The 14,242-nt window shown below is 40.0% G+C and overlaps 2 protein-coding genes across 2 annotated transcripts; both read left to right on the top strand.

Moving 5' to 3' along the window:
* The first annotated feature begins 108 nt into the window (after positions 1–108).
* On the top strand, positions 109–5,292 carry LOC124393963 (synaptojanin 2 binding protein). Its single transcript, XM_046862053.1, has 4 exons — positions 109–321; positions 3,701–3,837; positions 4,128–4,223; positions 4,338–5,292. Exons 1-4 carry the CDS (start codon positions 255–257, stop codon positions 4,482–4,484), a joined length of 447 nt encoding a protein of 148 aa, XP_046718009.1. The 5' UTR covers positions 109–254; the 3' UTR covers positions 4,485–5,292.
* A 520-nt stretch (positions 5,293–5,812) lies between these two features.
* LOC124393955 (deubiquitinase DESI2) lies at positions 5,813–13,696 on the top strand. Its single transcript, XM_046862041.1, has 5 exons — positions 5,813–7,347; positions 9,600–9,672; positions 10,859–10,952; positions 11,107–11,248; positions 11,508–13,696. The coding sequence occupies exons 1-5, from the start codon at positions 7,309–7,311 to the stop codon at positions 11,787–11,789; spliced, it is 630 nt and encodes a 209-aa protein (XP_046717997.1). The 5' UTR covers positions 5,813–7,308; the 3' UTR covers positions 11,790–13,696.
* The last annotated feature ends 546 nt before the right edge of the window (positions 13,697–14,242 follow it).

Here is a 14,242-nt window from a genome sequence, read left to right as displayed (position 1 = left end):
AAAAAGAGAGCGAGAGCGCTCGAGAGCTCGGGAAAAATAGTCAGTTCCGGGATTTGCATGAATGACGTCACTGAGCTGTGATCCCGCTCCCGGCCTGTAAGTGTCAGTAGAGCGGCGTGTGTATGAGCGCGCGGCGCTGTAACAGCACTTTCACCTTCAGCTCTATAAACCTACTGAGAGTTTGATACGTGTGTATTTAGTAGGTAAAGAGAAAGAAAAGAGAGCGAGAAAGAGTGAGAGAAAGAGGTAGTGGGATGATGAACGGATCAGCAGCCAACTCACAGTCGGCTCTGGAGATCCAGCTGAGGAGAGGACCTGCTGGTGAGATGATCACCCTTCACTCTTATCGAACTTCTTAGATCACTGAACTTCAGTAGGATGTTAGCATACATGCTTACTATCCAACAGCTCATTCTGTTAAATACAATAAAGGAAACATTTGTATCATAGTTTATTTATTCAGTGGATTTTTTCTGAAGCACCTCCGGGGTTTTATAACGAGCTCTGTGTGTGTGTGTGTGTGTGTGTGTGTGTGTGTGTGTGAGTGAGTGAGTGTGTGTGAGAGAGAGAGAGAGAGAGAGAGAGAGACAGCCAGCCAGCCAGCCAGCCATGCAGACCGCTAACAGGCTAACGCTAACTGAATATGTTATAGACAATACATGATAGAAAATGTTTGTGTGAGAAGGTTGTGAGGTTGTTATTGGAGGTTTAGTTGAGGTTTAGTTGAGGTTTAGTGGGGGTTATTGAGGTCGTTATTGGAGGTTTAGTTGGGGGTTATTCAGGGGTTAGTGAGGATTAGTAATGGGTTATTGGAGGTTTAGTGGGGGTTATTGAGGGTTTATGGGAGGTTTAGTGGGGGTTATTGGAGGTTTAGTGGGGTTATTGGAGGTTTAGTGGGGGTTATTGAGGGTTTATGGGAGGTTTAGTGGGGGTTATTGGAGGTTTAGTGGGGTTATTGGAGGTTTAGTGGGGGTTATTGAGGGTTTATGGGAGGTTTAGTGGGGGTTATTGAGGGTTTCTGGGAGGTTTAGTGGAGGTTATTGGAGGTTTAGTGGGGTTATTGAGGTTTATTGGAGGTTTAGTGGGGGTTATTGAGGGTTTATGGGAGGTTTAGTGGGGGTTATTGGAGGTTTAGTGGGGTTATTGGAGGTTTAGTGGGGGTTATTGAGGGTTTATGGGAGGTTTAGTGGGGGTTATTGAGGGTTTATGAGAGGTTTAGTGGGGTTATTGAGGGTTTATGGAGGTTTAGTGGGGGTTATTGAGGTTTAGTGGGGGTTATTGGAGGTTTAGTGGGGGTTATTGAGGGTTTATTGGAGGTTTAGTGGGGGTTATTGAGGGTTTATGAGAGGTTTAGTGGGGGTTATTGAGGGTTTATGGGAGGTTTAGTGGGGGTGATTGGAGGTTTAGTGGGGGTTATTGAGGGTTTATGGGAGGTTTAGTGGGGGTTATTGAGGTTTAGTGGGGGTTATTGAGGGTTTATGGGAGGTTTAGTGGGGGTTATTGAGGGTTTATGGGAGGTTTAGTGGGGGTGATTGAGGGTTTATGGGAGGTTTAGTGGGGGATTGAGGGTTTATGGAGGTTTAGTGGGGGTTATTGAGGGTTTATGGGAGGTTTAGTGGGGGTTATTGGAGGTTTAGTGGGGGTTATTGAGGCCCATGGGAGGCCCAGTGGGGGTTATTGAGGCCCATGGGAGGCCCAGTGGGGGTTATTGAGGGTTTATGGGAGGCCCAGTGGGGGTTATTGAGGTTTATGAGAGGTTTAGTGGGGGTTATTGAGGGTTTATGAGAGGTTTAGTGGGGGTTATTGAGGGCCCATGGGAGGTTTAGTGGGGGTTATTGAGGGTTTATGGGAGGTTTAGTGGGGGTTATTGAGGCCCATGGGAGGCCCAGTGGGGGTTATTGAGGTTTATGGAGGTTTAGTGGGGGTTATTGAGGGTTTATGGGAGGTTTAGTGGGGGTTATTGAGGGTTTATGGGAGGTTTAGTGGGGGTTATTGAGGGTTTATGAGAGGTTTAGTGGGGGTTATTGAGGGTTTATGGGAGGTTTAGTGGGGGTTATTGAGGGTTTATGGGAGGTTTAGTGGGGGTTATTGAGGGTTTATGGGAGGTTTAGTGGGGAGTTATTGAGGGTTTATGGGAGGTTTAGTGGGGGTTATTGAGGGTTTATGGGAGGTTTAGTGGGGGTTATTGAGGGTTTATGAGAGGTTTAGTGGGGGTTATTGAGGGTTTATGGGAGGTTTAGTGGGGGTTATTGAGGGTTTATGAGAGGTTTAGTGGGGGTTATTGAGGGTTTATGGGAGGTTTAGTGGGGAGTTATTGAGGGTTTATGGGAGGTTTAGTGGGGGTTATTGAGGGTTTATGGGAGGTTTAGTGGGGGGTTATTGGAGGTTTAGTGAGTGAGTGGGTTGGTTATAGGATTTGTGAGCGGGTTATTAGCGGTTTAGTGAGAGGGTTAGTACTATTAGTATTACTACTAGTATAACTACTACTGACCTTCTGTTAATAATCACACACAACAGCCACACAGCACAGCTATCCTGCAAGCTAACAGACACACTTAGATCAGCCTGATTTAAAGACTGGCACTTCCGCCATGTGACAGACACACACACACGCGCACACGCCTGTTTAATCTGAGTTAATATTGAACTATTATTATAGTCTGATTCAGCAGAAAGTCACCACAAAGACGTGAAAGTGAAAGTAACTGTGTGTGTGTGTGTTTTCTATTATGACCTAATGGGAGAAGCCGAAAGAGATATGACTAACTGTGCTATGTGTTTTAGATGTTTTATTTTACATTAAATATTTAATAATTTTCTATTTATTACCTTAAAACCTGACATTGACATTTCTTTATTTTTGTATAATATTTTACTTTTATTGTGTAGGATGTTTACCTAAAAAAGACAGGCATTACATAACACACACATATACACACACACACACACTTACACACACACTTCTTAAACACTTTATTATTATCCTTGTACTACTCCTGAGCAGATCCCGAGTAGATCCTGACTTTAGTGTCAGAACAGCCTTAATTCTCTAGGACATGGATTCCATATGATGTTGGAAATCTTTCTTTGAGATTGTGCTCCATGTCGGCATGATCCTGATCATCACGCTATTCCTGCATTTTCATGCTGTAAAACTCCTGTTCTCCCACATCCACAAAGAGCTGCTGGATGCAGATCTAGTGACTGGAAATAACCCTGAAGATCACTGAACTCGCTGTGACATTGAGCATCATCTTGCTGGAAGTAGATGTTCAGAGATGTAAATTGTAACTCTGCCTGTCAGCACTGTTGTCCATGCTCCTTTATCTTCTGTCATCAACAAGGCCACTCACATGATGTTTTTTGTTTTTCGCACCATTATTATCTATTTAAAAAATCCCAGCAGGAGATTAGCAATTTCTAAAAAAAAAACTCCATTTAGCGCATCTAGTATTAACAACCATGTCATGGTTGAAGACACAGAGGTCTGTTTTTTGAATTTTTTTATTTATGCTTATGTTTGGTGTGAACATTACCTGAAGCTATTAACCTGGATCTGTGTGAGTTTACACACCTTGCTGCTGCCATGTGATTGGCTGATTTAGAGAACTGCATAATTGTACAGATGTAATAAAGTGTTCTGTTACTGTAACAGGGTGTTGATTTTGTGTGTGCGTGTGTTTGTGTGTCTGCGCCGTAGGCCTGGGCTTCAATATTGTGGGTGGAGTTGATCAGCAGTATGTGATGAATGACAGTGGGATCTATGTGGCCAAGATCAAAGAGAATGGAGCAGCAGCACTAGACGGCCGACTGCAGGAGGGAGACAAGATCCTTGCGGTAGCAGACACACACCGTACAAACCTTAGACACTTTAACAATGCACACTTACAATAAATATTTCTCACCATACACATGTTTACAACACACACTCACATAGTACAAACATTTACCTCACACACCTTACACAGCACACACATACTTCCACACCATACACATTCACAACACACAACTCACACAGTCTCATACCGTGCAGACACTCATAAAACACACAACATACACCTTTTTAAATATTCTTACTGTAAAACACTGACACTGCTCTTTCTCTCTCACTGTGTGTGTGTGTGTAGATAAATGGGCATAAACTGGAGAATCTGTGTCACAGTGCAGCAGTAGAGTTGTTTCGTTCAGCAGGAGAAGAGGTCACTCTGCACATCCAGCAGAGGGTCAGTACACACACATACACACACACCATGTTTATTAGAAATATTATTCTCTTATAAACCACTCTAACCTGCATTGTGATTTTTGTGTGTGTGAATGTGCTTCTTGTCCCGCAGCCTCCTCACAGCTCTAATGGTCCTCTTGGTTCTCGTCCTGATAGAGAATCGTCCTCATCCATCTCGTCCCTGCTCATCGCTGGGATTCTTAGTGTGGTCATAACGGTCTTTATCTACAGACGTATCTCCAAGAGACACACATTTTAATCACTCTCTCACTCACACACACAATGAACTTTTTCTTGCTGAGGGCAAGAAAATATATAACGGGGAACAAAAGCACCGCTGTTGGAGTTAAACCTCCACTCAGATTCCTATAATCATTATAATGCTAATATTAATGCTAATCACAGTAACCGATTAGCTTTAGCCATAAACACACAGAACAGAGTAATGGTAAAGTGTAAATACATGCCTGTTTATATGGAATATGCTCATTCTGTTGAATTCATTTGAAGTCCAGCTTTGAATCTTTTAGTTCTGGAGAAACAGTAATACCTTGAAAGGATGCTTAAGTTTTGTTGATTGACAGGTGTCTCTAGGCCAAGGGGCAGAGCTTAGGTTAAACTTAATCAGCAACTTACCAACTGCAAAAGTTTTTGTGGCTTGTAATAAATTCACTTTTTTTTTTAAATTTTTGTAAACACTTTGTCTTGGTGTGTGCAGACTTTTGCTCTCAACCATGTTTAGTACTTGCCAAGCTAGCCAGTTTTGGTGATGTCATACAATCAAGTACACATGTGAGTGGCTGATAAACTCAAGCTTATGCTCCGCCTACTTGTTTCTGGGTGTGATTTAAGTGAATATGCTGGTTGGACCTGGAGCTATTCTTCTAATTGTGATGTATAAAAAAAGAATTCCATCATAATTATTTAATGAGGAAAATCGGTTGTATCGTCCAATCAGCTGTGTTTGTGGCTGTAAGTAACCAATCAGATTGCTGGGTGTTATAGGCTCCAGTTTAGCTGTGTGTGAGTGTGAGAGAGAGAGAAAGAAAGAAAAAAAGAAAGAAAGAGGCCTAACTGGGATTTATAGGGGTGTTCACTTTCCACACAAACGTGTTGGGTTTTCTGACTCTGCATGACACTTATATTTATAAACACAGACTAAAGGACTATGCAGTGTGGCTTTGAGGCAACTGTGTGAATAACACAGGTATATTTATTGTACTATCCTAAACTGGTGGCTTCATACACCTTAGGTTAGTTGGAGGGAGTGTGTGTGAGAGAGAAGGGTGGGTGTGTTCATTTCTTTATTAGACTCGTCATGAGTGTGTGTGTGTGAATCTGTGCTTCCCCTGTAGACTGAATATTACTGCGCATGTACACACACACACCCAGTGAAGGTTTGATGCTGAACTGATGGATTAAAAGTGCACTTGTGATTTGATACTGTAAATAAATAATGAGCACCATGGCTTTTGCGTGTGTGTGTGTGTGTGTGTGTGTGTGTGCGCAAAATGGAAGTAAACACGGTGCAGAAAAAAAAATAGGAAAGTGGTTGGGTGAACATTACAAGAGAATGAACCTAAGGGAAGTGAAGGAGGGTGTAGGGGTAGTGATTAAAATCAGACGCCAATAAGTACAGTAGTGATAGCAGAATGCAATCTTCCAACAGACAGGATGGAAGTGTGTGTCTGTCTGCCTTGTGTCCAGTCAGCATCTTGCATAAATCAATTGCCTGTCTGTAAAATGCTGATGCTAATAACAGGAAAGAGTGCATTAATATCTTATATAAGCTTTTAAACTCTGTGTGTGTTTTAAACAAGGTGAACTGCATCCATCTATCTATCTATCTATCTATCTATCTATCTATCTATCTATCTATCTATCTATCTATCTATCTATCTATCTATCTACATGCACACACAGTTTATAGAAGTGTAGATTTTTTCTCAGACTCCTGTCTGATAGTGAAACCCAGCTGTATGATTATGGGCAGGAGAGAGAACCCTAATAGCAGAGGTGCTGTATATAAACTGTGCTCAGTGGATTATAGGATAGAAGAAAAAGAAAGAAAAGCCGATGAAATGACATTTTGGTTTGCACACCTGTATTCCTTTACACATTTGTGAATCTCTGCCCTACATTCCATTGCTCCTGTTAGATCATAAAATCTGTCTGTCTGTTGTTTCCCCTTTAAACTCTGTATTATTTGAATTATTAATAGCACTGTATAATTCTGTGTAATTATTAGTTATTTGTATAAAAGCATGTATTATTTCCATCTGTGAATGATTGATGACAGCGAGGTTTGATCTTCACTCACTTCCGCTCTGCAGCTGAGACAGTCAGAGTGTAGTGGGCAGAGTCTGTTGTAAAGCTCAAACCAATAAAAACCCACGATGGCGCTCCTGATTCCTCCATCCGCCCTCCTGTTCCTGCAGTGAGGAGCGCGCGGACTCTCCGCTCTCGCGCTCCGTCACGCGGCGTCCGGTCTGCGTCGTGACGTCATCCTCCTCAGGTTTTGGATTTCGGGGGAAAATTGAGCGGCGCGAGCTCCCTATTCTAGCGGAGGCTGCAGCTTCTACTGTACCGTCTTCGTCGTTATCATCATCACCAGCGGAACAGGCGCGCAGTGCGACTGTAAATCATCGCTTGCTGACTCACGGGATACTGCAGTAGATCTCTCTCTTTTCATGCCTGTCTCTCTATATCCATCCTTCACTCTCTACATCTGTCTCTTTCTTTCCATCTATCACTCTCTACATCTCTCTGTCACACACACTATCGCTTTTCATGTGATGTGATGAAGTAATGTGGTGATGATGTAATGATGCCCACTGTCCAAATGTGGATCCCGATGTTCATGTTGTTCACCATCACTCGAGGTCTCTGAAATGCCTGTCCTGTGGACAGAGGAGCAATTATGAACACGGACGCCTCTCCGCCTGTAGCTACCTCCAAACTCACACCTCACTTTATTTGAGGAATAGAACTAATAAACGCTTCATCCATCCTGCACATCACACTTTCGTCAGAAAGGACTGCACCCCCTCTCTCTGTCTGTCTCTATTTCTCAGGACTGAAGAATGGCCAGTGAACCCGTCATCCTCAACGTCTACGACATGGTGAGATCCGAGTGAACACCAGCAAGTGTGATGAAAAATGATTACCACCCCTATATCACAATCTGTTATGTGTAGGGTAGTGTGTAGTGTATTGTAAGTATATACACAGTGTGGTGAAACCTATGCAGTGTGTGTTGTATAGAATGTATTGTTTGGTGTAAATTATGTAGTGGGTGGTGTACAGAATGTAGTGTGTGATGTATAATATGTAGTGTGGTTCATAGTGTGTGGTGTTTAATATGTGGTGTGTAGTGTATAGTATGTAGTGTGTGGTGTACAGAATGTAGTGTGTGATGTACAGAATGTAGTGTGGTTCATAGTGTGTGGTGTATGATATGTGGTGTATAGTATGTAGTGTGGTGTATAGTATGTGGTGTAAAGTATGTAGTGTGTGGTGTATAGTATGTAGTGTGTGGTGTATATAATGTAGTGTGTGGTGTATGATATGTGGTGTATAGTATGTAGTGTGTGATGTATAGAATGTAGTGTTTGGTGTATAGTATGTAGTGTTTGGTGTATAGTATGTAGTGTGTGATGTCTAGAATATAGTGTGGTGTATAGTATATAGTGTTTGGTGTATAGTATGTAGTGTTTGGTGTATAGTATGTAGTGTGATGTCTAGAATGTAGTGTGTGGTGTATAGTATGTAGTGTGTGATGTCTAGAATATAGTGTGTGGTGTATAGTATGTAGTGTTTGGTGTATAGTATGTAGTGTGTGATGTCTAGAATATAGTGTGTGGTGTATAGTATGTATTGTTTGGTGTAAAGTATGTAGTGTGTAATGTCTAGAATATAGTGTGTGTGTATAGTATGTAGTGTTTGGTGTATAGTATGTAGTGTGTGGTGTATAGTATGTAGTGTGTGATGTCTAGAATGTAGTGTGTGTATAGTAGTGTGTGATGTATAATATGTAGTGTGGTGTATAGAATGTAGTGTGGTGTATAGTATGTAGTGTGTGATGTCTAAAATGTAGTGTGTGGTGTATTATATGTAGTGTGTGATTTATAGAATGTAGTGTGTGGTGTATAGTATGTAGTGTGCGATTTATAGAATGTAGTGTGTGGTGTATAGTATGTAGAGTGTGATGTATAGTATGTAGTGTGTGATGTATAATATGTAGTGTGTGGTGTATAGAATGTAGTGTGGTGTATAGTATGTAGTGTGTGTGTATAGTATGTAGTGTGTGTGTGTATAGTATGTAGTGTGATTTATAGAATGTAGTGTGGGGTGTATAGTATGTAGTGTGTATAGTATGTGTGATTTATAGAATGTAGTGTGTGTGTATAGAATGTAGTGTGTGATGTCTAGAATGTAGTGTGGGGTGTATAGTATGTAGTGTTTGGTGTATAGTGTGTGGTGTATAGTATGTGTGTGATTTATAGAATGTAGTGTGTGGTGTATAGAATGTAGTGTGTGATGTCTAGAATGTAGTGTGGGGTGTATAGTATGTAGTGTTTGGTGTATAGTGTGTGGTGTATAGTATGTAGTGTGTGATTTATAGAATGTAGTGTGTGTATTATATGTAGTGAGTGATTTATAGAATGTAGTGGGGTGTATAGTATGTAGTGTGTGATTTATAAAATGTAGTGTGGTGTATAGTATGTAGTGTGTGATTTATAGAATGTAGTGTGGGGTGTATAGTATGTAGTGTGATTTATAGAATGTAGTGTGGGTGTATAGTATGTAGTGTGTGATTTATAGAATGTAGTGTGGGTGTATAGTATGTAGTGTGTGATTTATAGAATGTAGTGTGTGATGTCTAGAATGTAGTGTGTGGTGTATAGTATGTAGTGTTTGGTGTATAGTGTGTGGTGTATAGTATGTAGTGTGTGATGTATAGAATGTAGTGTGTGGTGTATTATATGTAGTGTGTGATGTATAGAATGTAGTGTGTAGTGTATAGTATTTAGTGATATAGATGAATAATTTTAATTATTAATAATAACATAATTAAAGGTAAATTGAGCAAATTTTTTATTTTAGAAATGTGTATCAGACTGGTAGCCCTTCACATTAATCGGTACCCAAGAAGTAGCTCTCAGTTTCAAAAAGGTTGTTGACCCCTGCTCTATACTGTATATTTTCACTTTTCTACACACCTGCACACTAATTTAAAATCACAGGCTTTGTCTATAAACCTGTATGGGGACACTGTCGGCTGTTACAGCACCTATAAATAACTGTAGTTCAATTAGTTATGAAATAGTAATACTATCCCTGTCTGTCTCTTCTGTCTGTGTCTGTGTGTCAGTACTGGATTAATGAATACACATCCACTCTGGGGATCGGAGTCTTCCACTCAGGAATACAGCTGTACGGCAGAGGTATCACACACACACACACACACACACACACACACACACACACACACACACACAATTAATGCTCAATGATAGTAATACTCTTCAGTCCCAATTATTACTAAACAATACTAAATATCCCCTGTTGATGGCACTCTCAAACACACATTTATGCTCCTACATTGAATTACCGATTGTTTAGTGGCTTTGGGTCCCTTAACGGAGGTCAGGGGTTTAAGCCTCAGTATCACCAAGGTGCCACTTTTAGGGGCCGTGTATCATGTCTGACCCCAGCTTCTTAACATTGCTGGGATATGCAAAGAAAGAATTTAAAGTACATTTGACAAATATAAAGCACTTTTCTATCTTTTTTCTTTTTGAATACTCCTGAATGGTCTTCAGAGATGATTGGTACTCAGTAATACTCATTTGCCAGCTTCAGTGCAATAGTCATCAATACTCATCAGTACTCATCAGTGCTGATTAACAGGCTATTCTACTTATTGGCAATTTTTCTGTTTTTATTCATACTGAATAATTGTTAATACTCTTTGCTGAAAATGAGTATTCTTGATTACTCCTTGTTGCCCCAAGCCTAACCCACGATGATCTATAATATACACTAGCACTGTTCAGTTCTGATGTCGATTAGCACTCATTTATACTCATTAATTTTTTGGAGCTTATTAGTACTCCTTAGATATGAATAATACATCTATGTACTTTAGTACTGTTCTGTACTCATTAATACTGAGTGATGTGCACCAGGGCTGAATCCAGTCACAATCATTATACATAGAATCCATTATACATGATATAATAATACCTATATAAATAAGAAGGAGCCGCGATTGAAATGGTTCGGACATGTGCAGCGGAGGGACATGGGGTATATTGGTAGGAGAATGCCTCGGATGGACCTGCCAGGAAGGAGGAAAAGAGGAAGACCAAGGAGGAGGTTTATGGATGTGGTGAGAGAAGACATGCAGGTAGTTGGTTTGAAAGAGGCAGATGTGGAGGACAGGGGGGTATAGAGACGGATGATCCGCTGTGACGACCACTAATGGGAGCAGCCGAGAGAAGAAGAGGAAGATATAAATAAGAAGGAGGAGTTACACGGAGACATGTCACTCTCATACACACATTTATTATACTTTATTTAATTATTTGTGTGTGTGTGTGTGTGTGTGTGTGTGTGTGTGTGTGTTAGAATTTGCATATGGAGGTCATCCGTATCCTTTCAGTGGGGTGTTTGAGATAAACCCGGGAAATTCCAGTGAGCTCGGAGAGACATTTAAATTCAAGTAAGGACACATACACACACATGCAAACTAGACATAGCGATGTTTCAGATTTCAATAACATTTAATCACTATCTTTTAGCAGTAGCATTAGCAACACCCTAATCTATATTTAATCAATATAATTACTATAATAATGTGTGTTTGTGTGTTTTAGAGAGGCAATTGCTTTGGGTACAACAGACTTCACAGAGGAAGATGTGGATAAGATCATGGAGGAGTTGGGCAAAGAGTTTAAAGGAAACGCATATCACCTGATGCACAAAAACTGCAACCACTTCTCTTCTGCTCTGTCTGAGGTCTCACACACACACACACACACACACCTGTCCATCTCTCTGTCTGTTTCTCTCTCAGTTTATTCAAATAAGAGGCTTTCTGTTTAAAACTAGTGGTGGGGCTATGGTGATTTCAGTTTGTAACATCACGATATGGAACAATTACAGTGGGATATGCAAATGATCATAGAATGGCAACCAGAAATACATAAAACAAGATCTCTGACAATAATGCCCCCCCTTCCTCTCGCTCTCTCTCTCTTTCTCTTTGTGTGTGTAGTTGCTGTGTGGGTGTGAGATCCCGCGCTGGGTGAACCGCTTGGCATATTTCAGCTCGTGTGTGCCGTTCCTGCAGAGCTGTTTACCCAGAGAGTGGCTCACACCTGCCGCCCTGCAGAATCACATCAGCCTTCACAGAGACGACACACACTCTCATGGGCACACACACTCATACACACACTCGTACACACACTCTCACACACACGATTCCGGCTCCAGTGACGAGGAGCCATCAGGGGCCGTGGGAGGAAGATCACACAGCTGCAGACACACTCGAGTGTAACACACACAAACCAATGTCTGGTTCAACTTTTTCATCATAAAACATTTTCTGTTGTTATTTGTGTTTTTGCAACCAATCAGCAGCAGGTGAGTCAGTGAAGCTTTAGACTGACCAATCACAGGCCTCGGGTTTGTCCCTCCCCTTCTGTAGTACTGTAAACTCGGGACTCTACCCAGACTTTTACACTTTTAATGATAAAATATTTTTTTTCAAGTTGAACTTACATACAAAACTGTTTGATTTGAAAATCTGATTTATTAGAAATTAGTTTTTATAGTTTGTAAATATTTCAAAGGTTGAATTATGAGTATTAATATCAGCCATTTACAGAGAGATTCAAATATACAGAAAATGATCTAATATTTCTGCCTTTGTTGTGAATGAGTTGAGATTATTCAGTTGTCATTTTGACATGATGTGTGATTGCCTTGTTATATTTTATTACAATTTATTCTTTCATTTCTATACATACAGTATTCTTTTCTATATAATTTCACACATCACTGCTGAGGATTCAATTCGGTATGTTTTAAAGTGTGTGTGGGTGAGGGTAAGCTTAGCATGGCAGTGGCAGTGTGTGATGTGAGTGTGTGATGTAACAACTTGTAAAAACGATCTACAATTCACATTTCTGTTCTTTCTTAGGCACGTCGACATTTTAAAATCTTTATTCTTGAAATCTGAAAGTCATTTTTAAACCTTTATCATGACACACATGATTTAACCAAGACATGCTAAAGAGGACGGGCCATAATTTCATCCAGTCACAAACTTGGTCATGTGACATCCACTAACAAAAACACTGGATTTATGCTGTAACTCGGACACAGGAACTCAGAATATTGTCATTTCGACTTTAGCTACTAAGAAGGAAAAACCATGGAAGCCTCCGTGACAGCATGTGTTTTGTCAGATAGGCAGCTAACATCACTGATCATGGATAGAGGGTTTCGATACTCTGTGGATATAGCGCTGTGTACATTACTTATTCTTGGATTTTTTTTTCTTCTTGTAAGTAATTCTGGTATGGGTTTCAGTTGAATTCAGTATAATCAACACTAAAAACTACTACTCTAGTATAAATGAAATGTACAGAGCACTATTTACAACTGTGCCTGGTGCTTTGTTCATTTGAAATGTTTCTTTAAAGATTGGTATCTCCAATAATTCAGCATTAATAGCAATAAAATAACATGAAAGTGCACATTTTCCATTTAATTTTGTATTTTCTTTTTTTTTCCTCTCTACAGCCACTGTGACATAACAGAATTCCATGTTGGAAAAGTCTTTCCGAGTAAGAATGACAGTGCAGAGAGACTAAACTAAAATTAAAAATGTTGTTGATAGGTAAACTGTAGTACTGATTGAAACGTAAGCCTTGTCTCCTTTTTAACTTGGGATGCCATACAGTTGTATGGAAAAGCAGCCATTGTGTGTGTGTGTGTGTGTGTGTGTGTGTGTGTGTGTGTGTGTGTGTGTGTGTGTGTGTGTGTGTATGATGATAACACTCTGCCCTCAAGCTTTAGATCCATGTGACCTTTAACGTTTCAGAATAGGTGATTATTTTGTATGCGCTGTGCTGTTTATCAGAGCTCGTCTGTTTCACTGTTTCACACTGAATCAGATGTCTGCTCAGTGATGCCCCGTCAATCAATCAAACTCTTTATCCTCTTTTTTGATGTCATACGGTTTGCCATGGAAACACAAATCTTAATTGGTTTTGAACGTCATATAATAATATGATTTGACATGTTCAGTATTTGCTTTTGGTTTCCTTCACCTCCATGGACACTTTTTTAGAGGTTTTTCTACGTTTGTCAGATTTACACCTGGACTGGAATTACATTTTATGAGCTGAAATGTTATATAACAGATTACAAAGCTAAATAAAGAATTTAGAAGTTCAACCTTATAGTTTTCCTGTTTCTTTTATGTTGTTAACCCTCCAGTGAAGGTCAGTGCTGCAGCACAGCTATTTAGCTTTTCAGCTATATAACTTCAGGTATATAACTATACAGACTTGAAATTTATTTTCACAATGACTTGTTTACTTACTGCAAACAGTAAGGGGAGACAGTAAAGAATTAAATGTAATTTCTTACTGTACTTAAATTTTCATGTATCTGTACTTTACTCAAGTATTTCCATTTGGGAAGACTTTTACTTATCTTCACTACATTTCAAAGTCAAATATCTCTCTTTTTACTCTACATTAAGCAAAAATGATAATAGGAACATTATAACCATAATAAATTATAGTACTTTGGATACATGGGACAGACATTAAGCTGGTTTAAATCCTACCTCTCTGATCGTTACCATTTTGTAGATTTAAATGACGAACTAACCAAGTTAATGCAAGTAAACTATGGGGTGCCACAAGGTTCAGTTCTAGGGCCCCTGCTTTACACAATATACACGCTTCCCTTGGGAAACATTATTAGAAGGCATGG

The sequence above is a fragment of the Silurus meridionalis genome, chromosome 2, assembly GCF_014805685.1.
Source record: "Silurus meridionalis isolate SWU-2019-XX chromosome 2, ASM1480568v1, whole genome shotgun sequence".
NCBI classification, from domain to species: domain Eukaryota; kingdom Metazoa; phylum Chordata; class Actinopteri; order Siluriformes; family Siluridae; genus Silurus; species Silurus meridionalis.
The sequence above is the reverse complement of the archived record's forward strand: the minus strand, read 5'-3'. Positions and strand labels throughout refer to the sequence as shown.

Excerpts from the sequence above, each read along its gene's own strand:
- LOC124393955 (XM_046862041.1), top strand. The coding sequence starts at position 7,309 with ATGGCCAGTGAACCCGTCATCCTCAACGTCTACGACATG. Across the intron at positions 9,673-10,858 it reads AATACAGCTGTACGGCAGAG|AATTTGCATATGGAGGTCAT; the intron begins GTATCACACACA and ends TGTGTGTGTTAG. Across the intron at positions 11,249-11,507 it reads TCTCTTCTGCTCTGTCTGAG|TTGCTGTGTGGGTGTGAGAT; the intron begins GTCTCACACACA and ends TTGTGTGTGTAG.
- LOC124393963 (XM_046862053.1), top strand. The coding sequence starts at position 255 with ATGATGAACGGATCAGCAGCCAACTCACAGTCGGCTCTGGAGATCCAG. Across the intron at positions 322-3,700 it reads GCTGAGGAGAGGACCTGCTG|GCCTGGGCTTCAATATTGTG; the intron begins GTGAGATGATCA and ends TCTGCGCCGTAG. Across the intron at positions 4,224-4,337 it reads CTCTGCACATCCAGCAGAGG|CCTCCTCACAGCTCTAATGG; the intron begins GTCAGTACACAC and ends CTTGTCCCGCAG.